Source organism: Rhipicephalus sanguineus, chromosome 3 (assembly GCF_013339695.2).
Source record: "Rhipicephalus sanguineus isolate Rsan-2018 chromosome 3, BIME_Rsan_1.4, whole genome shotgun sequence".
NCBI classification, from domain to species: Eukaryota; Metazoa; Arthropoda; class Arachnida; order Ixodida; family Ixodidae; genus Rhipicephalus; species Rhipicephalus sanguineus.
The window spans coordinates 31,980,771-32,006,843 of record NC_051178.1 but is presented as its reverse complement, the minus strand read 5'-3'; the positions used below and the strand labels follow the sequence as shown (position 1 = coordinate 32,006,843).

At 46.1% G+C, this 26,073-nt stretch overlaps 2 protein-coding genes across 2 annotated transcripts in view; both read right to left on the bottom strand.

Moving 5' to 3' along the window:
• Window positions 1-13,758, bottom strand: part of LOC119385368 (translation initiation factor IF-2-like) — a 91,117-nt gene extending 77,359 nt beyond the window's left edge. The window contains exons 1-3 of the mRNA XM_037652820.2: window positions 13,665-13,758; window positions 13,319-13,596; window positions 12,579-12,635 (exon numbers count right to left, since the gene is read on the bottom strand). Of these exons, the coding sequence (XP_037508748.1) occupies window positions 12,579-12,635; window positions 13,319-13,596; window positions 13,665-13,758 (429 nt within the window). The remainder of the gene's footprint in view (window positions 1-12,578; window positions 12,636-13,318; window positions 13,597-13,664) is intronic.
• A 1,227-nt stretch (window positions 13,759-14,985) lies between these two features.
• The window catches only part of LOC119385367 (rootletin), a 223,059-nt gene continuing 211,971 nt past the window's right edge, over window positions 14,986-26,073 (bottom strand). The window contains exons 19-21 of the mRNA XM_049413967.1: window positions 25,116-25,236; window positions 23,790-23,953; window positions 14,986-15,153 (exon numbers count right to left, since the gene is read on the bottom strand). Of these exons, the coding sequence (XP_049269924.1) occupies window positions 14,986-15,153; window positions 23,790-23,953; window positions 25,116-25,236 (453 nt within the window). The remainder of the gene's footprint in view (window positions 15,154-23,789; window positions 23,954-25,115; window positions 25,237-26,073) is intronic.

The following is a 26,073-nucleotide window of genomic DNA, read 5'->3' as shown; positions in this document are numbered from 1 at the left end:
CATTGCTGGGCAGCAAAGGGCTTGAGTTACTCCAAGTGTATCAGTGATATGCAATACATCCAGTTTTTTGTCCAGAGGTATGCGCTTCCGTTTAGTATAGTCATAATAACCAGTACACGGTTGTAGAGCTACAGGCTCAGGGTTCGCACAGGTTAGCAAAAACAAAAATTCAAGGATATTCAAGGACTTTCCAGGACCTGTCACAGGTTTTTCAAAGACTCAAAGCGGCTTGCAAAGTTGGAATTTTTTTTTTACTCTAAAATTTTCATAAATGACTAATTTTATTGCATTTACAATAAATGAATGGATATCACAATTATAAAAAAAAACATCTAGTCTTGATAACTTCTCAAGATCACAAGACACAATGAACACTTACAAAAGCGGTTGAGGTTTCTCCAGCATAGGCTTGAAGTTCACCAAATAGTATATTCAAAACGTCCAGTGTAGCGTGATGTTAATGATGACTAGCCTGAATCACTTTGCAACTCCTAAACAGTACAAAAAGAAAAGCTCACAATACACAATGAACTCTTACAACAGCGGTTGAGATTTCTCCAGTATAAGCTTGTTCCCCAAACATATTCAAAACACTCAGCGTAATGTTATTTCACTTATACAGTAGAACCCCGCTGTTACGTTCCTCACTGCTGCGTTTTCCCGGCTGTTACGTCATTTTCCGCCGGTCCCGGCATAGCTCCCATAGGATACAATGTATTGGGAACCCCGCTGTTACGTCGTAACTGTCGGACCGTTCCCGTATGATACGTCGCGAAGTGCGCTCGGAGCCGACCGAGTGACTACCAAAGAGAGCGGCCATGGTGCATTTTCACGCAGTTTGGCCTCGTTTGACCGTAATATTAGCCGCATGAGAGGCGCAAGCAACAGAATCTTTCAATTGATGCAAACAAAAGCATGGCCTTCGAGATTCAAATTGCAAAGATGGCGTCTATGACGTAATTGCTTGCGAAAGCAAGGCCTTCGAGATTGGCATTCACTTCTGCCATCGCGTTGGCGTAGACTCATCATCATCGTTATTTGTCGGAGAACGGGAGGAGTTCAAGCTGGTTGGAGCTCGCGTGGTCGTGCGTGCGGTTCGCGGTCGGACTCGCCGCGCCGATCGCGCTTGCGTGTGCTTAGTTCTTTCATGCCTACAGCTGTTGGTGTTTAAAAAATCACATACGTTGATTACATTTCTGTGGATGAGGCCGTCCTAAGCTCCGTGTTTCTATCCATCGACTAGATCGCGGCTGAGCGCGCCAATTTTCGTGCTGCTCGTAAGAATTGAAATAAAATTCTGTACCACTAAATATTTTGCCGTTTTTCCTGTTTTTCGGCTCTTACGTTTCCCGTCTCTTACGTTTATTTCCTACGGTCCCTTCAAAAACGTATCAGCGGGGTTCTACTGTACAAAGATAAACAAATGTATAAAAGGTATGCACTTGACGTCATCTGTGAGGAGCGCTAGCGGCAGGGTCGCCATTTTGCAGGTCTGCGCACTTGCCACACGCGCAGAAAACTCGCAGCACACGTTTCAGTATTTTTTTTAAATGTAGTTTGGAAGAGAATCATAAAAAGCCATCAGAAGAGTGCGAAGCATTGTGCTAGAGAGGCTGGAAAGCTGAGCACAAATTTCGCCTTTGCCACAGGTCTGTGTGGACGTGCCAGCCCGGTGGCGGCACCGACAATGCAAGAAGAAAGCATGACTGATGCCAAGGGACAAGTTTGGTCGGTTCAGTTAGCACCCCTCTTAGCGTGCGTTGGACCTCATCTCTTTGTAATGGGCTCATACTGCTTAAACTGAGCGTTTGAGCGGTTACCTTGCGTAGACACGGTGCTGACGTTCTGCGCAACTGAGAGGACATCTCGATGTCACCGCTGTGTGCACACAGTGTTAAATGCACATTTAAGTTTTTGTGAGGTTTCTAACATGGTCATTACTGCTATACACAATAAGCTGTCATTTACAGGTCAGTGGAAGATCATACAGTAGCGCGAAACCATTTTTTCCTCGCCTCATCCAAGCCACACCTACAGCGCGGCGGCTTCCCCAGCACATGTGTAGCCCTCAGCGATGCCTCGGAGGCGAGCGGCACGGAGCAGAGGAGGTGTCGACCACACCCACCTCGAAATCACACTGTCTCTGTGCAATTAGGACGGCCGGAGAGAAACCTGCCGGCTCACAGTCTCAGAAACCATGCTCTACGCGCCGCAGTTTTGAAGAAAAATATAATACAGTAAAATCTCGTTACTATAAACATCAGATTAATGAAATTTTCAGATTTACGAATTTTTTTGAAATCCCCACCAAAATGCCTATATTACCAATGTAAAATACTTTCAGTACCACGAATTTCAGAATACCGAATATTTCAGATTAAGGTATGTAATTTAACCCAGAAATCAACGAGATGCTTCGTTATTACGAAGTTCCATGAATGTTTTGGTAAGGAAATCACTGAAGCTTACACCTATCATCATCATCTGCAGCAGATATGCACCGGGAAACCCGCTTCAACGGGTGCAGCCCCATCAGTGTCGACATCAACGCGAGCTTCAAATGCATACAACAAATACAGCAGCGTTGTAGGCTTAGTCCCACTGTTGCTGCTGTTCTCCCCACGCTGTTAGTTGCTGTCGGTTGGAGCTGTGAAGATGAGATCGTGTTGTGCATTTGCTTTTCTGGCGATGAGTTCTCCTGGGCCCAGCGTTAAAAAGAAACGATGCCAGTTTTCGCTGAAGGAAAAAGTGGACATTCTGATGGACCTGAATGCTGGAAAAAAGCAAGTGGACATATGCAGGGAGCGTGATATCGCACCATCAACAGTGGCAATGATACTGAAGGATTGGGAGAAGATTGTGAAATTACATCAAGAATCACAGCTGGCTCAAGAAAACGCTTGCGGCTGGGCAACTACCAAATCGTCGACGCCGCCATCCTCACACGGTGTAAAGATGCCAGACAACACGGTGTGCCCTTGTCAGGCCCTATTATTCAAGAAAAGGCACGACAGTTCGCAGCTGCTTTGGGCACCTCAGGCTTCGATGCAAGTGCCAGGTGGCTCTATCGGTTCCAGCAAAGGAACAACATCGCGTGGAAAATCGTGTACGGGGAAGAAAAGGCAGCAGATGCCGAAAGTGAGATTGCCTGGCAGAACAAGTGCTTTCAGGAGATCGTCGAGTCGTTCAGTCCAGACGACAATTTCAACGCCGACGAAACGGCATGTTTTTATCAGCTGTTACCTAATAAAACAATGAACTTTAAAGGTGAAAAATGCAAGGGTGGAAAGAAATCGCGTCTTCGCGTGTCAGTGCTCTTCTGCTGCAATGCCATGGGCACGGAAAAACTCAAGCCTGTTGTTATTGGCAAGTCCGCCAAGCCTCGCTGTTTGAAAAATGTTGTCTCGTTGCCTTGCGACTACCGGGCAAATAAGAAAGCGTGGATGACGCAAGAACTGTTCATGCAGTGGCTGCTGCAGCTCGACGACGTGATGAAGAAGAAACAAAGGAAGGTTCTTCTAATCGTCGATAACTGTTCAGCACATATGGTGAATGTGCGGTTGAGCAACGTGCAGCTTGAATTTATGCCCCCAAGTTGTACTTCTTTGTTACAAAGTTTAGACCAGGGCATCATCAGATGTGTGAAGGCCGAATTTCGGAAGCAACTTGTGCAGCGCCTTCTCATTAACATACGACTGAAGCTACCCACAGAGGTCAACATCCGTCAAGCCACAGAAATGCTTGCAGGGTCATGGTGGAATGTCAAGGCATCAGCAACTGCTGGCGAAAGGCAGGTCTTCTCGAGACTTCGCTTACGCTGCAAGACTGCGAGCCAACGCCACGAGACTGCGATAACGAAGCGTAGCTCGACCCAGAACTATGGAATGAGCTCCCCGAGAAGCTCCTGGTAGATGCCGCGGTAACCATCGAGGATTACGTGGACAGCGACTGCGCAGTGGCTACGTCCGCAGAGCTCACCTGCGAAGAAATCGTGAGTCAAGTGCGGGAGCAAGATTGCTGTAGTAGTGATGAAGACGACACTGGAGATGCAGAGACTGGGACAACGGAAGAGACTACAGTTAAACCTTGTTATAACGAGATGGGCTATAACGAAATAATGAACATAACGAACAAATCGTAATTCCCCTTGAAAGTCCCCATAGAAACCAATGTATTCGAAACCTCGTTTTAACGAGGTAAAATTTGCCTGTCATGGGATATAACGAACAAATTTTGTTAGGAAATAAAATTTTGAGCCAATGTCATGTCAATGCACAACGCGAATTTGAGATTGTGCGCAATGCGACAACTCTATTTAGCAGTTCAAAACTCCCACCACGCATCCTCCAGCAATGTGTGCAAAGCCGACAGTGCGCCATGCGCATGCTGTTTCTGGAGGAGAGGGCGTTGCACGTGCGCTGCTTGGCTACCACCGACAGCCGAGGACTCCGCAACTCCGCGAATGTCTCGCCCTTTTCTTTTCTGTCTTCTTTATATTTCCCCTCTCCCCTTCCTCATGGTGCTGAGTCGTGCTCCATAAAGGGCTGCAGAAAAGAGCGCCCCTTCCTCTTCACAATCACTCTCTCTCTCTGTGACCGTAAGCCCATTCCCACCTTCCTCTCGGTGCGCACGGCCGCGGCGCGCCTGCCTGCAATCACTGCAAGTGTTGTCACTCGCCGACGTGAGCCGCGTTGTTTTTGCGTGCGTGTTTTTTTTTTATTGCTTCCACCTTATCTTTATCGTACTTGTCACGAATTTCAGGTAGTTGCGGGTGATGGATTCAGACAGGACTCTTAACGGCAAAATACATTTAATGAGCACACGCACGGCACTCTATAGGATACACAAAGAATATACCAAACAGATACCAAAAGAGACTGTAAAAACTGGAGCTACACACAAAACACACTACAAACTAAACTGTCCCAAAAAGAAAAAGTCAGGTGGCTCTATAGCGCTCTAGCCTTGTGCTGCTCATGCCTCGGGCCAACCTTACTTGATACCGTTGATGCGTTTCCCGTCAAAGTCCAGGATCGGTCGCGTCGTGTCCTAGTCGGTGATCTCGACCTTCTTGACGACCATTGCCGTCCTTGCCGCTGCCAAATCGTCGTCCGTCGTTGTCATTGCATGACGTCGTCGCTGACGTGGCGGAGGCCTCCGAGATTAGGCCTAGCGGCGGTCGCTGATGCCTGGTGCTAAGAGCCGACGTGGCCCACCGGGGACTGTCTTCGGCGGCTTGCTTCTAAGGGGGCTTGCGCCAGGAACGTCGGTGATGGCTGCGCGCGGTTGCTGCATCCCGAGCAGCCTCACTCGAACCGGGTCGAGGTCTCCGGCCACCTCTCAGGATGTCCGCGTCACAGGCTGCCGAGTCGCACTCCTGCCGCTCCCGTCGCCAGTGCGCTTGCTGGCGAGACAACCTTCTCCTGGCAAGTCCACGTAGACAATGCCAGCGCGTCGTTCTTTGTGTCCCGATCACAGCTCGGGTCACGCGCCTCCGGCTTCTCCACGCTATGGTAAGCACGCTCGCGCCGTTTCAAACGTTTCATCGTCTTCTTTCTTGCGAAGGGCTCTTTCTTACTCATGACAGTACTGCACTCGTGATTCTAGCAACATGAATGCGCCAGGCGAAAAGCGAAAGCGTATAACGCTAGATCAGAAGGCGGCTATGATAATAGCCATCGAATCGGGGACCAAGAAAAGCAAAGTGGCAAGAGACTTTGACGTATCGACGAGTACACTGTCCACCATCTTGAGCAAGCAGGAGTCCATCATCGACGCTGTTGCATCTGGCGTGAAAGGAAGCGCTAAAATGATGAGGGCTCCTGCTTTTGAAGCAGTCGAAAGGGCCGTTTTAAATGGTTTTTGGACACACGGGCCGTGAATCTGCTGGTGAGTGGCGCCTTGATACAAACAAAAGCAAGAGACTTCGCCTGCATCATGGGCTATGACAACTTCATAGCAAGTTCCGGTTGGCTCCAACGCTTCAAGGAGCAGCACGACATTGTCGGGAGAGTGGTCTGCGGCGAATCGCAATCTGTCAACGAAGCAGCGGCTACAAAGTGGGCGAAAGAAAACATCGTGCGGCTGCTAGAAACATACAGCGCGGAGGACATTTTTAACACGGAAGAAACCGTCGTCTTTTTCAAGGTGTTGCCGCACAAAACTTTAGCCCTCGAAGGTGAGCCGTGCCATGGCGGCAAACAAAGTAAGCTGCGGATCACTGTGCTACTTGTGCAAACATGACTGGATCTGAGGAGCTGCCCATTTTCGTAATTGGCAAAAGTACATCCCCCAGCTGCTTTAAGGGGAAGAGGCACAAAGCCCAGATGACCAGGGAGATTTTTGCAAAAAATGACTTTGCGAATGGGACGAGAAGCTGGCAAAGGCGAACCGCAAGGTGTGCCTTGCTTTAGATAACTGCACCGCCCACTACACCGCTGCCGTGCTCCAAAACATCGAGCTGCTGTTCCTGCCTGCCAACTGCACAGCAAAAATATTGACCAAGGCATGATTATGTCGCTGAAGGCAGGTTACCGCAAGCGCGTGATGGACAGGCTCCTGCTCAACATGAGGATGAAGCGAGATGCCAATGTTGACTTGTATGCTGCACTCGAAATGCTTCAAGCGGCGGTGATGAGTGCGACGGCAACCACAATTGCAAATTGCTTTCGACACGCCTCATTTGCCGCCATACCAGACGTCAGTGATGAGCCATTATTAGGCGAGCCCGCTGTGCCAGACAGTTTCGCCACGTCAGACGAAGTCGCAGCATCATGGATGGCACTTCGTGACGCCGGTGTCGTGCCTGACAGCGAGTCGTTTTGCGACTATGTGAGTGCGGACTTTGAAGTGGTGGCAACGGAACAGCTCCCAGATGACAACATTGTGCGCTCTGTCAACAATCCGGATGAGACCAGGGACAATGACTCTGTCGACGAACGGGAGACCAACGTGCCAACGGCGTCAGAGACATTAGATGCAATGGACGTACTGCGCTGCTACTTCGACGCTCACGAGAGCGGCGAAGATGGCTTGAACATTGCGGCCGCAGCTGAGTGAGTCATCGTTCGCATCAGGAAGATGCATCAACATCCAATTACGGACTTCTTTGCAGCTAAGTCTGTTTGAAATGCGAGCTGTGTATTTTGAAGTGCAATAAAATAGGTGCGTGACTTTTCCTTGTTATTTGCAGAATGCGGTTATTTTGTTGCGTACCACCATGCGGCGAGATGCTATTTCGCCCGCTATTTGTTTTAGTTAAATACAGTGCATAATTTTTGCAGTAAATGTCCGCTACGGCTATAACGAAATATTGGTTACAACGAGCAAATCACGGCGGCCCTCCAATTTCTTTATAACGAGGTTTAACTGTATTTCCAGCTCGGATGTTGTGGTTTTCCTTGAGAAGACCCGATCGTACCTAGGGTGCTGCAAGGATGTATCCGATGACATCCTTAGGAAGGTTGCGGACGTGGAGGAATACACGCACCAGCGTCTGCTTTCTACTCACCGGAAGAAGATAACAGACTTCTTTAAGCAGTAAATTGTTTACACACAGTGCACAGTGTTTCCGTTTATTGCTTACGCCCTAACGTGTGCACCTCCTCCAAAGGTACATTATTTTCGTTGTTGTGTTAAATTACCGACATCATTTTTCAGTACTACGATATTTCAGAATAACGAACTAAAGTCGGCGGTCCCACGAAGTTCGTTGTAACGAGATTCTACTGTATCTAAGGGCGTTGGGTATTGCACAGTTGACAGCTGCAGCGCGCTGCTGAAACACAAAGGAGTAACAACTATGACAATTGTTAGTTCACACTCCTCCTGTGTTTACCTGTGCATTCTTTTCAAGCGTCCTTCTTTGTGTTTAAGCAGTGCACTGCAAGTGCAGGGGTGCAACAGCCGAAATAGGATTTGGAGCAATTTTTGGAGCAGCAAAACGTTGATTTTGGAGCACAAAAATCCTTATTTGGAGCAGGTTGTGAAAAAAAAAACCTGAATTTTATAGCCCGAAATTCCGAATTTGGAGCAGTATAACAAAGAAGGTTTACTTTTAGAAAAGAAAACAAAAATACGTAAAAACCATTCAACATCAACTAATTCATGCACAGTGCACGTGAACACTGCTATTTCAATAAAAGCAGTGTGAGCCAACCCACAGTGCGAACAATGACTAAGTCCACATTAGCATTTGCAGGACCTGTCAAATAATTCGAAAGGCACTGGAAATGCTAATGTGGACCTGCGAACCTGGCAACCTGGAAATTTGGGAGATTCGTAAAGCAGGAGCGAGGGGGGGTTGCGAAAAAAAAAAAACTGGCATACGCTTTTGTCTAGTTTCTCAAGGCCGCAGAAACGCCATACACAGCAGCTCCAAATGATTGCCAATAACTTTTTAGACGACAGCGGTCATACTAGTACTCGTAATTACACGGCGCGTGCACGAATGAGTAATTAAGGAACAAAATGTGATGTGCCCCCGACAGCTAGTACTAATAGCCCCTTCTAAACCTCAGTATGCTTTTCCGCAAGACACCAATGTACTGCGGCAAAAGTGGCTCGAAAACAGTTCTGCGCGCAATAAAACAAGCATCAGGAAATTTGAGAACTACTGTCCTTTTCTATTGCGATAGCAACGATATGGACACTCTCGACGAGTTTTTGCCGTCATCTCCCGTATAAAGTCCAAATTGATAACATATCCCTGTGCATACTATGTTCTACAGTTGGTAAAAGCACGCGAGTGCGTGCGACGAACGCGGCTGAAGCAGATATCAGACGAGACATCCCATCTCCGTCGCTCGGAGGGCGCATGCGATAACACCACTCCGCTCTGGAAGCCTGCCATCTAAGCATAGAGGAAACGCCCCGCCCGTCTTAAACGAGCATGAAAAGATGCGAGAGAGGGGAAAGGGGGGGGGGGCTGTCGCTTAATAGCAACTTTCGAACTTTGATTCTAAGGGCGCGGTCGCGATCGCTATCTCGGCAGCCATCAGCGGGCGGCTCGTATATCCTGCTACGTGCTGCGCTCTCAATGCGAAGACACTGTGCAGAAAGAGCATCTTTTCCTGGAAACGCCGTATTCTCTTACACCAACGTTTTGCAGAGTTCCGCGAGATCGGATACAAAAGAGCTTGCTGCCAGCCTCACTCTGTATAGCATTACAATTTGTTGCTATCGCATTCATTGCTTCGTCCTTCCGGTGAAACTGACTTTTTTTTTCTTTTCTTTCGCGGGGGGTTAGGGTTAGGGTCTGCGCGTCAGACGATGATGCCCACACTGCAGATGACCAACGCGGCCTCTATTTCTCGCTGAAATTTTCGCAACTGAGAAAATTTTAAGCTGGTCGGGCATTTTGGCGCAGCGTGGCGCAATTTTAACAAATTTCACGGTTTTGGCTCATCTTGGCGCAAAAGTAAGGAATTGTAGCAAATTGGCGCAATTGGCGCAGCTGTTGCATCCCTGCAAGTGTCGAACTGAGACAATTGTTCGTTCACACTCGTCCTGTGCGTGTTCTTTTCATGCGTCCTTTGTGCTTGAGTGGCGCGCTGCAAGTATAGAGTTGCTTGCCATTCTTCGTGTGACGTTTTAATTTTTTTGCTATCGCATTCACTGCTTTGACCTCACCACGAAACTGTGAATTTTTTTCCGGTGCGGTTCTGCAAAATGAAACCACGTGCGTGCGCGCTGCATTAGTGCTTCTGAAATGGAGAGTTTTTCTGGTCAACACGCCAATCTACCCCATTAAGGAGAGAGTGCACTGCACAGGAAATGAGAGTGCACTGCATAGGATATGAGAGTGCACTGCACAGAAAATTCAAGGATTTTCAAGGACGGGAAAAATTCCAGGACTTTCAAGGGCCTGAAAAATGCATTTTTCAAATTCAAGGGTTTACAAGGATTTCAAGGACCTGTACGCACCCTGAGGCTATGAATCCGGCTGACTACGAAAATATCTAGGCAGCCCATTGAGTTCAAGGTCAATGGCTGCACTTTTCATCCCTTGGTAATGAAGCACCGTTGTCAACGTAAGATTGCGGCCTTTGCGATTAGCTGCGGTGGCACGCCATTGGTGGAGCTGATCACCAAGGCCACGGTAAAACTATGCCAGAAAAAGTGGGGTTGTAATTGTTGAAGTGATCAACATGAGCTGGGAAGCATTGGATAGTGTCACGGAATATGTCCATAGATGTCAGATATGCACTCTACTGAATTTCGTTGAACTGAAGTGCGTTAGCATTGGGTTGAATGGCGTGTCGGTGGGGAATTTAAAGAATACGCTTACAAGTGAATAGCTCTTTTAACTGGTGTTCGTTCAAGTGGTATTTTACTGTACTACGCGAAGACCCTGACATGAGGGAGGCCGAGTATGAACGATGACATCACCCCTTGCTTCAACGAGGGGTGTCGATGCCCGGTTTCAGCGAGAGTTCTTTTCATTGAAGTTTTTGGCCATTCTTCCAAAGTCCGTGATAGACTATATTCGCTGTGCCTATGCTTTGCGCGACTTAGCGCAAGCTTCCGTGCTTTTTCAAACTCCCAAGGAACTGCAAAATTGTCCGAAAAATCGGGCAGTCTGAATTCATGCTTTTCCTTCACCAAAGCAGTCAAATCGCCACAGCCACTCCAAAATAGCTTTTCAAGGCCTGCCAGCACATTTATTGGGCATTTTCAGGTTCGCACAAGCTCTTGTGAATACGTTCGGTACCTGACTGAAACGTGCCAGACGCAAATTGAAAATTTGCATCACGTGACGACCACCGCCAATACTAGCAAAACACAGAAAAGAAATAATGGATCTGTCCCACGGTTTTGCTATACGAAGGAGCGTTCCGAAACTATGACGCAGAGCATAAAGGCTGTGGCGGGATAGCAGACGACTCATGAGACTTTCCCCAATGCATGTGCGCATGTAACCGTGTGCTACTGCATCAAAATCTCAGCTTCATTGAAACACACCGTTTGCTGCCATGTAGAGTGGATTGTTCCTAGTTGTGTGCAGCGCGTCACCTACTAAGCTCACGCAGTCACTGCTGGGGCGCTTGCTGTATCGCATGCACGCGATCGCCGTGAGTGCTTGTTGTGCCCACTTTATTCCCGACCGCACATGGTTGTGGTGATGGCGAGCTGCTTTTGTTGCTGAAAGCAATGCATATTTGTGGTTCTACAGTAAAAGCTCGTTAATTCGACACCCGTTAATTTGGAAATTTTGATAATTCGGACGGCTCTATTGGTCCCGGCCAAAGTGCATGTCAATCTACGGGACCAAACCTTCGTTATTTCGTCAGAATTAGGCTCCGAACCCCTTAATTTGGACAAATGCTGACGGCTGCCGCTACACGAAAGTGGTAAAGCAGCGCTGGCCCCACTGGAGCAAAACCGAAACCTGAGTGGCATCGCCATTGTCATCAACTAGTGGGGGCGATCGTAGCGTCACTGAATGTCGGCATCTTCTTTCTTCGCTCCACTGCGCCTGCGACGCCATTTTCCCTTGTGTTGCTGTGCCGGCACCGTCTCTTCTTGCAGAGTTTTTATTTTTTTCCGTTGTGACCGTGTTTGCATGCCACCACCATCGTGCGCTACAGTGATGGCAGCGCCGGAAAAGCGGCAGAAGTACGAAGCAATAAACTTGGCGACTAAAGTGGAAATTTTGGAAGCTCTGAAGAACGGCGAATCAAGACAGCACGTTATGACCGACCGACGACTGGTCTCCTGACCGATCAAGGAAGGCCACGATTCTGACGAAGAGTCATGCGAGGAGATGCAGCCGCGACCTCATCGCACCTCACAGGAAGTCTCGGAGGTGCTTTTGATATTAGGGGACGTTTGCCTGAGCACTTCCGACAGTTTGTGTGCTGTTGGCCATTTGGAAAAGTTAAGAAAAATTGTAATGTCAGCCGGAATCTGCGCGAAAACGCAGACGACCATTACAAAATACTTTAGCAAATAAAGGTATGCTTCTCCAACTTAATTTTAGTGTTGTTTTTCCTGTTCATTCGTTAATTCGGCATTCGGTTAATTCGGACATTTTTTCTGGTCCCGTGAAATCCGAATTAACGAGCTTTTACTGTATTAGCGGTTTCGCACAAATAGGCAACAGTAACGAATGGCGGTGTGGCACATTTCTGCACTAGGCCACACACACTACCAAGCAGTTACCAACCAGCTTGCGATGGAACGAAGAATGATAGGCATAACCCTATGAGACAGGAAGAGAGCAGAGTAGATCAGAGAACAAGCAAGGGTATCCCATTACGAGATATTAGGAGGCAAAAAATGGACCTAGGCAGGCCACGTAATGAGAATGGCAGGTAACCGATGGCCCGTTAGGGCGACAGAATGGGTACCAAAAGATGGGAATGGCAAATGGCTAGGTGGAGTGACAACATTCAGAAATTTAGAGTAATAAAATAATAAAATGGAATCAGCTCAAGCAGGACAGAGTGGATTGCAGACCACTGAGAAAGGCTTTCATTGAATAGGTGACATAAGATAGGCTGACAAGGACAACAACAGCAGTGATGATCGCGACCCTAGATCGGCACAGTCACAATGCCACGAATGAGCTTGCTTACCTTGTACGATGCTGCATCGCCGGTCGTCCTGGATAGCTCCAAACTTTTCTCCGCTGCCTGCAGAAGGAACCACAAGAGAAGTGAAGATGAAAAGCGTCCTGCAACACTTTTTCAGCACAGTCAGGAAACAATGTTAATTTTTTTTGTCGGTGAAAATGTGAGCGAAATGTTATTGAGCTGAATGCAGAGGGAATTTACAACATTGTGTGAAGAGCAACCAAAAACAGCTCGTTCACTACATACAGGTGTAGGGCAGCTCAGGCAGCTTTTGGAGGAGTTTTTGGAGCAGTAAAAATAGCGTTTTGGAGCAACTGGTAAAAAAAAAAGCAAGTCAAACTTTTTATTTGCGGACTATCACAGAACCAAAGTACTGTTAAGAAACTATTTTAAGACAGCTAGGGCAAATGCTCCACATCAGAGCTATTCATATGGCCATGTTGCAAGTTGAAAGAAATTTAAGGAGTGGAACCGAGGGGAGCACGATGTCATTAATTTTGATATCATTAAGAAAGTAAACATTGCACAAGCATTTTATTCCAACTTTATTGCTTTCGCTTTTCCTGCACTTTGTCAAATTCTGCAATTTGCTGAACAGCCTCCTTCAGGGCAGAGTTTCCTTTAAAAATGAGTGCTTGGCCACTTTCGATTTCGCAAGTATCATTCTGCTTAAAGCCGGAACTAATGAGTTCATCTGCACTAGAGAGCAATGCTCTGCCTGATTCCACTTGGTCTTCCAATACCTTCCTGTCATTCTGCATCAGCCCTTCTGTGGTGGTGGTAGCAACTTCTATGACTTTCCATCTTTGGGCACTTGTTTCTGCGCTAAGCCTCTCAGCATACTTTGCCCAGGACTGCTTCACACGCCAAATCAGTTCAGTAGTAAGGGGAACTTCCGTGGCATCACCACTGTAGCGGTTCAAGTGACTCCTTATTTGCCGTATGCCATTGATGCTTGCAATATTAAGTGAACTGCGCCCCTCAAAAAGGTTCTTGTTCTCGCCAAACCCTTGTTCGACGTCTGCGTTTCCATGAGGCAAAGAAAGAAGCACTTCGTTTACTCTTGACATCAAAGGATACTTTGCACACCTGCTGTAGTCTTCACAGCAAAGACCTTTGCCCAAGAAACATCGATTCTTTCATTCGGTGACAGTGCAGTCTTGGCGTCCTCCCACTTAGACATGCCACTTATCTATTAGTGAAGATACCTGGCATTCAGACAATACCCCAGGTCCTGCAAGAAAGTGCAAAAGCGCATCTCCGCTTCAGTGTCTTCGTTCTTCAATGAAAGTAATCTTGCATACCTAATTATCTTGTTGTCCAAAGGGAGCGTGCGAAGTAGTGCTTTTGAACACGCAAGGTAAAACGATCTAGCGCCAAGGCGGAAGGCTTTTTTATTCGACTGGATCCCATGACCTCATAGCTCTTTCTGTGTCTGCTCCAACCTCTGGAACTGCTTTCCAAAGTGTTGTGTCATCAAGATCCAGCACTTTCCAAGTCCTGCGCTTTGTCTGCAATAACCACTGGTCTCAAAACGCGACACAAAACTTGACGAACAAGATCAAGTAGTTCACTATGAAGCACATGCAGCAATGCCTTCTCTTTCTGGAAGGGATTCTGAAAACCTCGCTATACGCACAAGCAGCAGACGATCCCGAAGCGAGCATCACGGAAGAAGCAGCTAAAACATGTGCTTTTTGTACGCTTGTTACTGAATGGAGGAGCCAGCTGAAACGGAGAACTTGAACACGGAGAAATGCTCTTTACGAAGAGCCCGAAATGGTGGCACCCGGTTGCACCGTTGCCGAGGTAGAATTTTGAAAAACACTTTTTTTTTTGCTATTTCCGCAATTTTCGCCAAGTCGGCAGACGCAAAAAAAAATTTTTTATAGCACTTCTACGTAGTTTTCATTGAAGATACTTTAGAATCAGATAGAAAATGGGCTACAGAAACTGAAAATGCGATTTTTTAAAAATCTCATTTTTTTTTTGGTCCCCCGTTAAAATTAGGACCGTGCTTGTGACTCTTAATTCTCTCCGGTTATAACAGACCCATTCAGTGTTTACATAAAAGTCTGTTGTAACAGTACTTGGATTTTACATACTCCCTTTACAACAGACCAAAATCCTCTTCACTATGAAGGTCTGTTGTAATGAGGTTATACTGTACTTGCAAAGGCTTTCTACCACTAACGATCGGTTGACCCACACTGCTGTTAGGTGATGCAAGGGGTCATTTTTCCACCACTTTCAGTGCTAAATTGAAAATATAATTCCTTGTTTATAGGACAAACATACGCTCGTTGCTGCCGATGTGACAAACAATCATCTTATTTTCGCCCCAATCAAGAACGAGTGGTAAACAGTCTCTCAGGACTATGTCATATCCAAAATTTTGGTATATTGAAGTTTATTGCTTTAACTTTAGTGACAGAGAGAGAAAGCGAGAGAGCCCTGCCTTGTGCTGCTGGGTGACTGCAAGGTAGCGCTGCAGACGTTCCAGCCGAGCCTCTGCCAACTGCAGCTCAGCCTGCTTCTCGGACAGCCGTGCATCCAGCAACTGGTCCCGGGAGGTCGCCTGCAGCCAACACAATCACTCGTTCGGTAAACACAGAGTGCTACATTGAAAGTGTTTAATCTGCAGCATTTGCAACAACAAACACCTTCACTGCTCTGCAGAAGACACAAGAAACCCGTTATCGTTGCTGGCCAACACAGTTTCAGTTCATAGACCACAGCAGCCAGCAAGAAGCCATGCATGTGGGAAAAGGTAGAGGTGCAGGGTCAAATTAATGGCCAACGAACATAACGCGAGTGCCAAACAAGATTAAATGAAAACAGCGACAACAAGTAGGGGAAAAGAAAATGTGAACGATAATGCTCATGCACTCAAATCAAGAAAATGTAGCAGTGTCTTTTGTCAGAATCAAATGGAAAAGTGGTGAAAAATTCAAATACTGCCCTCACCTTTTCAAGTGCCAAAAGTGCAAGAGTAAAATATTCTTACCTCTTCGAAAATCTATTTCTCCAGCAGAGCTCCAGAAAGCTTGCACATGACAACCTTTGCACTGTCTAGGATTGTCATTAAATCTATCAATTCAGGGCTAAGTAATACTTTCCTTTCCCACGTCTTTAGTTGTTCCTGCCCTATCAGCACAACACTGGCTCATACGCTTACATCAAAGCCAACATCACCTTCAGTAACCTAACTCATAGCGACCATTATCTGGATGATATGTAGTTTTCAATGGCGCAAGGGCCAGATTTGCCCAAAGAGCGCCATGGCTGATAATAATAATAATAATAATAATAATAATAATATCTGAGGCTTTACGTGCCAAAACCACGATATGATTATGCTCCGGAAATTTCGACCTTCTGGTGTACGGCACACAGTACACAGGCCTCTAGCATTTCACCTCGATCGAAATGCGACCGCCGCAGCTGGGATTGAACTCGCGACCTTTGGGTCCACAGTCGAGCACCGTAACAGCTACACCAACGCGGCGGACCGCCATGACTGATAATATGGTGCTAAATGTGATCAATGATTTACAATGCTAGTACGTAATATGGCTGTAAAGTGACTTAAAAGCACATGCAGTGATGCTACCAAGGACTTCTGATTTGGAGCAATTTTTGGAGCAGCAAAATTTTCATTTTGGAGCATTTTGGAGCGCCAGAAAGTTCCATCTTGGAGCACCTTGGAGCAGCTCATTTCACATCTTGGAGTATACTGGAGCAACAAGTTGCATTTACATTCAACCATAAGAATAATTATTATGGGACACTTATGAAGAAAGAGCTAGAAATATTTCGATTCATTGCAAATCTCATGGAAAAAAATCATCTCTCAAGCACTCCGTATTTCACTTGATAATGCAAAAATAGGGGTGTCATGCACTTCTGTGTTGAATAACCTTCAACGATTTCCTTTTTTTTTTAAACTAGCAAATAAACAAAATACTAGATAATTAAAATTGTACTTTATGAAAGAACACTCTAAATACATCTATGCGGTTATCAGCAGAAGTGGTAGAAAAACACCGTGTCAATAACAGTGCATCAATGCTAAAGATTCGCACTTTTTCGAATGCATTCCCCTAAGACGACTCAAAGGCGAAAGCCAGGTTAGTTTTTTTCCTCGATCGTTCTGAAGTGACTGGGCTTTAGGACTCTTAATAAAGTTTTGTGAATGAATGAATGAATGAATGAAAGTGTCAACGCCTTCCCACCATTCACGTGCTCTTCCATGGACGTGAAGCACGGAAGATTTGATATTGCTTCACATATCTATTGCTAGTTTTCCCAGATTTCATTCCACGATGTCCAGGAACAGAAGTGACAAACATTCCAGCACCAAGCGTGTAGTTATTACTAAACATTGTTATATTTGCGTGCTGTGCGACTCCTGAAACGAGCTATCAGCAGCGTTTCTGGAACAGACGACGTCCACCAATAAATCGCCGAAACACTTTCCCGCTACCAAATGGCCCAGGCGTCGCGAGATTCTGCAGAGAATGCATTTTGCCATCGAGCCGACTTGCACAACAGAAGCTGAGTCAGCACCGATAATGGCGTCATGGACTGGGACGCAAGTGCAAGCGCTGTTTATTCAGCGGAATAGTTCTTGATCTGCGACTGTGACTTTGGCGGCCCCAAAATCAAGCTGCACATGTATTGACGCACCAGCGGTGCGATTGATTGTCGGCGATAGACACTCCCATACCCGAGACTCTGGGGTAGTTTGGCGCACTTCACATTGATTTTATAAGGATGGTGCAGTAAATTCAATTTGGCGCACTTTGGTGCAGTTGGCGCAGGAGTAGAATCACTGCACATGCTCGACTGAAGCGTAACATATATATTGCCACCTGCAGTAGTGGTTATGAGTGCCAATCAGTGCAACCGACAGGAGGGGAGAGAAGAGAGGACACAGAGCGTTGACACAGAGGACACAGAGCGCGTAGTGAGTTATATGCAAAGGCAGAGGTCCCGGTAGGATTTATTCGACGTAGAGCGACAGGGCTCTTACCAAATGCGTTGGTTGGGCTTGTTCTCAAAGGGGATAGCGCGCGCACTTCTTTCTTTAGTGGCCTGTGCCTCTGCCTTTGCATATAACCCATGCCTTTGCTGCCTTTGTCTTTGCATATATATGTATAGTACAATCAAGTAAAATGCGAGAATATGAAAATAACATAATGCCTCATCAAGGCCCTTGAGACCAAGGGCCTGGAGGGAAGTGCTTTCTTCTAGTGCAACCACTGCAGCAGCAACCTTTGTTTAGAGGCTGTGCTATAGATCGCCTGACTAAAGAACTTAAAAACTATTTACGTCTTTTAAAAATGCCATAACTGATTTGTATTTAAGAAAAGGATCTTTGCCAATCAACATAGCAGGATGAAGTGGCAGATGCTGCCGGAACGGAAAACGCTTTTTCCGGTAAGCTTCGAATTCACTACATTGGAGCAGGACATGTAGTCCGCTGAGTGGCGCACGACATTTACCACACGTGGGTGGATCATCACTGGACAAAAGCTGTCTGTGTGTTGTGCTGTGTGTATCCTATTCTAAGTCTGCAAAGTGTTACTTTTGTGCGGCATGTCCATGATGTCGGTGGTCAATTATGATGCTGGAGCTTTACAAGATTTCAGAAGGGTGTCTTGCTGGGCGAGTCGGTACGATAACATCATTAAACGCAGCGCAAAAAAAAAAAGCGGACTCCTTTTTTGTGTCCGAGTTTTTTGTGATGCGTTTAATGATTTTAGAAGATGTAGTTTCCCACAGTCAGGGCATACAAGTTCATGAGACACTTTCTGTCGCTATCCCAGGTTGTGGGTGACAGCACTTTTAGGATATTCAGTGTCTTCATCCATTTGTTTTTAAGGTGCTTTATGCAACGTAGAAAGGCTAGCTTTGTGTCTAAGATTATGCCTAAAAATTTACATTACGTGCTTACGGGCAGACGCTGGCCCTGCATGTCAATTCCAGGATCAGGGCGCAGGCCTCTCTTTCTAGAGAAAAAGACGCAGCTGCTTTTTTGTGGGTTCAACCTGAACTCATTCTCATCAGCCCATTTGGAGACCTTGTTGAGACCAAGCTGGACCTGTCTCTCACAGATTGCGAAAGAACATGATTTGAATCCTATCTGCATATTGTCAACATACATTGAGTAAAACATGAAGGAAAGAAGTTTACTCTTAAGGGCTCGTTTTTCTTTGTTAGACACAATATTAATGAGAACTAACAGACAGCAATGCCAAGGAAAGTATAGGGGGTGTTATTTGTAGTAATTAGAATATAAATGTGAAGAAAGTAAAGTGGACGAAAAGATAACCTGCCGCCGGCAGGGACCGAACCTGCGACCTTCGAATAACGCGTCCGATGCTCTACCACTGAGCTACGGCGGCGGTCATCTCCCCGTCCACTTTATAGGGTATATATGTGGATTGAAACTTAGGAGTGTCAGTCAGCGCCAGTCGCAGCCACGGCGGCGAGTGTGGAACACTCTTTTTTCTGCCTTTTTGGCGTCACGTAGCACGTGATCTATTTACGAGCAGGCAGCTGACCAATAATCCCTCGCATACTACCTGAAGGCATCATGTCTGCCAGAACGAGACCCTCGCTATGAATGAAGGAAAGAAGTTTACTCTTAAGGGCTCGTTTTTCTTTGTTAGACACAATATTAATGAGAATATTGTGTCTCCTTGGCATTGCTGTCTGTTAGTTCTCATTAATATTGAGTAAAACATGTTATGTGGGATGTACAGATGCAAAGAATTAATTTTTATAATAAAGCGTACAGCCATTGTGGCACTCTGGTTTCCTGCACAAGTGGTCGTGACAAAACATTGCCCACTTGAATGTAGAATGTGCTATTAGACAGATAACTTTCTATGACATTTAGCATATTACCACGTATACTTAAGTGTGAGAGGTTTCTCAGTAGTATTTCAAACGGCCACATAGTATCATAGGCCTTCTCCATTTCAAAGAATACAGAGAGAAAAGCCTGCTTATGAACAAAAGCTTCACGAATGTGTGCCTCGATACGTATGAGATGGTCAGTGGTGAACTGACCCTCGCGAAAACCACACTGGTATGAGTCAAAGAGTTTGATTCAAGGTAAATGTAGTAGCCAGCCGGTGAACATTTGTCAGAACACTTTAAAGAGGCAGCCTGCTAGTGCTATGGGCCAGTAACTCGAAACACAAGATTAATCCTTGCCCCGTTTCAGAATAGGAATAATAATGGCCTCTTCTCCAAGCAAGGGGATCTCATTGGAAGACTATACAGCATTATAAAGGGCAAGGAGAGCTTTCTGTGTTTCCGGGGGTAGGTGTCTTAACATCTAATATATTACACAGTCAGAACCTGGGGCAGAATCGTTGCAACAGTTTCACAATGCCTGCAGCTCAGCTATGCAGAATGGTTCGTTGCAGGCCTCATTTCAGGCAGATTTTCTTCTAATTTTTGTGCTTCTATTGTTGACTTGTAGCCTTTAAATTAGGGGTGTGCGAATATTCGAAATTTCGAATATTTTTCGAATAGTGTTTGCTATTCGATTCGATTCGCACTGGAATTTTACTATTCGAACTATTCGAACTTCCCAAAAACAAATACAGTCAACGTCAGATTGAAAGTGACCCCTTCAGATTTTTAATATGCTTCACCTCATTACACTCTCGTATTGCGGCAAAGCTGCCTTTCAAGCTCCGTTACGGTCGAACTTGGCCAAAAGACAGTCAACGTCCGATTGGAAGTGGTCCTTAATTTTCAATATGCTTCACCTCATCACACCACCGTATTGCGGCAAAGCTGCCTTTCAAGCTCCGTTACGGTAGAACTTGGCCAAGAGACAGTCGTCTGATTGGAAGTGGTCCCTAGATTTGTAATACGCTTCACCTCTTCACACCCCCGTATTGCGGCAAAGCTGCCTTTCAAGCTCCGCTACGGTCGCAAATGTATTAACTCAAGAAAACGCTGGTTCCAACAAGGAGATGAAAGATGTGGCAGAGGTGGGGGCTCAATTAATGATGTTTTGGACCTGAAATTTGGGCAGGAAGTCCGAAAAATCGGACGCCGAAGCTTTTTAGCATCCAAATTTCAAATGTTCTTATATATCAACGTCTACGAGGCAGATTTTGAACCCCGGACTTGAAGAGAGCACGCCCTTGTCCGCCACATCAGTTGCGCTTCCACAGAAATTGAAAGAGGAGGAGAGGCTGAGAAAATGGCATCTTTGCCTATCACGTGTAAAGTGTTGTCGGCAACACTTTGGCTGCACCAAATCATGTACATAAATACGATTCGGCCTCTACATTGCCTCATTCTTGGTAAGACAACTATGAAACACCACCCCGCCAGTGCTTCATCAACCTAGCAAAAAGAAACACTTTCATGTTGCTATCTCACAAGAATATGCTTAGAGATTCTCTGCAACTTTTTTCTGTAATTTTACTTCGAAGTATTCGAAAGATGTTTGAGAAATATTCGAAAATTATTCGAAAATTATTCGATTCGATTCGCACTCAATCTTCATTATTCGAATTCGCTTCGCACCCAAAATTTTGCTATTCGCACAGCTCTACTTTAAATGTTTCAGAGTAGTGCGACAAGCTGAACATATGCTCAAAATGTGCGTCTGGGAAGTTTGCTTGGTCTTCCAGGCTGTTGTTGCCTTCTGTTTTTACTAAAGGAAGTGAAAGTGTTTATCGGCCTCTCACCCTGTTTACCATATTCTAGACCTTAGCCTCACCTGTGTAAGAGTTGATACCTGTGAAAAAGCTTCTGTCAACTCTCTCTTCTAGCTTGTTGGCACATTCTCTTGCCTTGTGATTTTATCTGTTTAAAATTGATAAGGTTTCCTTCAGTGAGAGCATCGCATGACAGCCCCCATGCTTTTTTTCTGCTTTTTATGAGTCGTTCCACTAAAGAACACGACGTTTGCATGTGACAACTCTTGACTGAGGAATATACATTTCAAAGCAGTGTCAATTATAAAAGTGGTAAAATACTGAACAGCAGAGTCGATTCCCATGGAAGACATGTCGACCCACAAGATACTGGCAAGACTTTGGAACCTCTCCCAATCTGCTGTGTCAACCTTCCACAGGGGAGCCTGTGGCAGAGATTAATTTTCTTTTGGTGTTCTCAGTAGTATGGGAAAGTAGTTGTTCTCATAAGGATTTCTAATAACGTCCCAGTTAAAATCACGTAAAACAGTGGCAGAAACAATGCTAAGATCAATGAATGAATTATCATGTGGCTAGTCGTATATTGGTCATCGTTCACCGGGTGTCGCATATCTAATGCACCAGGCGCTTTGGAGGATGGTGCGTTGCACGCCAGGCTCTCCGGTGTCGGCCATGTACCACCGCAGGTCTTTGCAGGCCGAGTGCGCGGACTTAACTTTTGCGTCCGACTCTGAGGAGTCGTTTGACGAGTTTGATAGTGACGAGGGGGAATAAAAACAGTAAATAAATAAAGAAACATGCACGGGCATTTTTTATCTTTAGCGGCTCTCCCACCGCCATCTTGAATTTCAGTCCAGGACCGAGCAAGCGCTCCCCTCCCAAATCTGGTCGCATTATCCTTCACCGAGGGGGGGGGGAGGGGGGAGTCGCTTGCTCGGCACTGTTCGGTACGCACGAGTTGTCTGTCCATGATAGAGCACACGTGCCGCGGTCGTCCAGTGGTTATTGTGCTCGACCGCCGACCTGAAGGCCGGGGGATGGAATCCTGGCCACGGCAGCCGCATTTTGATGGAGGCAAAATGCTCGAGGCTCGCGTGCTTAGATTTACGGGCACGTTACAGAACCCCAGGAGGTTGAAATTTCCGGAGCCCACCACTACGGCATCCCTCATAATCATATCGCAGTTTTGGGATGTAAAATCCCAACAATTATTACATTACGATAGCAGCCACCTGCAAGTCTGATATGATAGAATGTGAAATGAAAAACAAAGATAAAACATGGTAAGAATTTAAGTCTTAAAAGTTACGAGCAAATTGTACAAGTGGTGATTTGAAAAGCGATAGCACATTAACCAGAAGAAAAGGTTCGATCATCAGATAGACATTGAAGCCAGATGCGGAAACAATACCGAGTAGTGCATTCAAGCAGATGCATTTGCTATTGTTTACACTGTGGCCGACTAGTACAATAAGGGCGGGCAGCCGCCACTGAGGTGGAGGCTAAAAATGACAGCCGCTTTCTTCTTGTTCAAGTGATAGATAACACGCAACAGTACTAATGTACTTGCACAAATGCTTTACAAATGAACGATCCTCAATACCACCTCGTCTCTGAGGTAGAGAGTACACATTTGGTTAAAGTGCGAGGCTGAATGAGTTGCTCGAGCTCAATCGACTACTGAAGTCATTCCATTCTAATGGCATTAAAGATCACTGTGTAGCAGCAGGGTAATGTAATTAGATGCTAATAGACAGTTATAGTTTAGCGGGTTTAACGGAATAGCGGGCTTACCGGAATAGCGGGATCGAAGTGCGCATGCGCAGTACCGTAAACGACCCTAGCGTTTACCGCACGCACGCTATTTTTCAGATTTAGCGTTAGCGTGTTTGCGTGGTTAACGTAGTGTACGTAAAACATGGCAGCGGTTTTCGTCGCCCGCTTCGAACTGAATTTAGCGTTGATGTGGACGGATCCACTCCTTTCGTAGCAAACGACTGTGCGAAACAGCTTTGCTTGCCTTCAGGTAGCTTCGACGACACGGTATTACGGATAACTTAGCGTAGTTGTTGAGATCGCTTCCTATTACGAACGTCCCTAGGCCTATCCAGAATATCGGTGTAAACAAGTCTGCAAAATGAAAATTTTCGCTTTTAGTGCTTAGTTCATATTTATTTACTTTTATTTTCTCTAAAAAAAAGGAGTAATATTGCTGCATGCGGGGATACAGGCGAGCATTCTCGGTTTTGTTCTTCTCACCTTTTTTTTAACGCATTCACCCTTCGCTAGGTGGCGCCACCGTCCCGGCTTGGGCACGTAAACGCTATCCCGCTAAACTAGAGCACGCTTTCCGCAACCAACGTTTGCGGCACGGTAACGCTATTCCCTTAACCCCCGCTATCACGCTAACGCTAAACTATAACTGTCTAATGTCACTGAAACACCAAGCCTATGGTATGGCTGAGTTAACCTTTTCTGTTGGTGCCACTCACACCAACACAGTGCATGCTGCTCTGACCTTGAGCCGCTCCAGCTGCTGTGCCTGCAGCTCGAGCCGTCGCCTGCTCTCTTCCAGCTGGTCTTGCAGGGAGGAGCGCTCCAGCTGCACAGTCTGCAGCTCCAGGCGCAGCCGTGAAGCCTCTTCCAGCTGCTGGCAAGTCTGCTGGTGCAGCTCCACATTCTCTGCAAGCAGGTTGACTGGCTTTTTTTTTTGTGTGTGCCTGTGTTACGTCTCAGAAAGACAACCTGCAGAAGCTCACAAAGATCTGGGTGACTGCACCTCCAACTTTTTTGGTTCTTCACGTAGTTCTTCCCGTAGTGTAGGGTTTCCTTACAGGTTATGCCCTTCCCTGGAACGTTGCTTTCCGGTGGCATCTTCTTTCGCATGTGTCCTACTAAGGGCTTTTATTCTACTACCATTAAATTCAACAAAGACTTCAGTGAAAGTGTTCTCCTCTTACATGAGTTCTTGCACCACGGGCACAACACATTCATATGGTTCACATATATATTCACACTAGTATATCTAAATGTGAGTGAGTAGCCCAGCAGTTAAGACACTCACCTTTGGAGCATGGGGGGGGGCCTAGATTTAAACCCAGAACAGCCAAAAAAATTTCGTACCGAATTCAAGTTATGCATGTAGAACACGGAAAAGAAATAGTTTTCACCTTTTCAAGCTGTTGTTTCAAAAGATACACCAGAAGAAGCTACATAAGTGGACACGCCAGCAGCAGCAGGGCAGATTCACCCAACTGTGCAAAAGAGAGATATGTTGGGACTCGCTGCTGCTACACCTTCTGCCAATTCCAGTCTTCTCGGCAATCTTAATCCAAATGAGGATTCTGAGGAATGCATCGTCGTAGAGGCTGTGAGTTTTGATGTGCGGCACAGGTAACTTGCGATTGCGCCAATGAGAATCACTGCCAACTCAAGCCGCCATCTTAAATTTGCAGCCGAGTGTTTACATCACGTGGTGTATATGCTAGTGCAGCTGAAGTAAGGCCGGTACGACTTTCCATGAAGCGGAAAGGCATTCCACTATTGCATTGCGGAAAAATCAGTCTCGGATCGATTTTTTCACATCAGCCTCACAGTACAATTTTCCAACCACTTCGGTGGCAAAGTGAGCGAATTTCTAGTGAGTTTTGCCGCTTTCACGCGACTTTTGCGCTAGCCGGCTCGTGCACACTTGATAGCTTAAGTTCTTAATGTTAAGTTCAATCAGTAAGCATCCCAATCCCAGGCTGCCACAACAAAGCTGTGATCAATCACTGCTGAGCAACAATGGAGCAGCTCAGCTGCTGTTTTACTGCCGAGGGCAAGCAGGGTCGCCAACACACACCTGCACTCAGCCGTTCTTGAGCTGCTTCGAGCCTCCTAAGGTCGCCGGCAGTGGCCGCAAGCTGAGCCTGCAGTTCCTGCTGCTTCCGGCGACACTTCTCGGCTTTGGCCTCCAGTTTCTCCTGCAAAAGATCAGTGATTCGGCACAGTGTAGAGAAAGAAGTAGAGGTGTGCGAATATTCAAAATTTTGAATATTTTTCTAATAGCGTTTGCTATTCGATTCAATTCGCACTAGAATATTATTATTCGAACTTCCCAAAGACAAATACAGTCAACGTCCGATTGAAAGTGACCACTTCAGATTTTCAATATGCTTCACCTCATCACACCCCCGTATTGCGGCAAAGCTGCCTTTCAAGCTCCGCTACCGTCGCAAATGTACTAACTCAAGAAAACGCTGGTGCCAACTTGGAGATGAAAGATGTGGCAGAGTTGGCGGCTCAATAAATGCTGTTTTGGACCTGAAATTTACGCAGGAAGTCCGAAAAATCGGACGCCGAAGCTTTTTAGCATCCAAAATTTCAGATGTTCTTATATATATCGACGTCTACGAGGCAGACTTGGAACTCCGGACTTGAAGGGAGCACACCCTTGTCCAAGCACACGCTTGTCCGCAACATCAGTTGGGCTTGTTGAAAGAGGAGTTGAAGTTGAAAGAGGAGGAGAGGCTGAGGAAATGGCATCTTTGCCTATCACGTGTAAAGTGTTGTCGGCAACACTTTGGCTGCGTGAAATCATGTACATAAATACAATTCGGCCTCTACATTGCCTCGTTCTTGATAAGACAACTATGAAACACCACCCCGCCAGTGCTTCATCGACCTAGCGAAAAGAAACACTTTCGTGTTGCTATCTCGTAAGAATATGCTTTGGAATCCTCTCCAACTTTTTTTCGGCAATTTTGCTTCAGAGTATTCGAGAAATGTTCTAGAAATATTCGAGAAATATTCGAAAAATA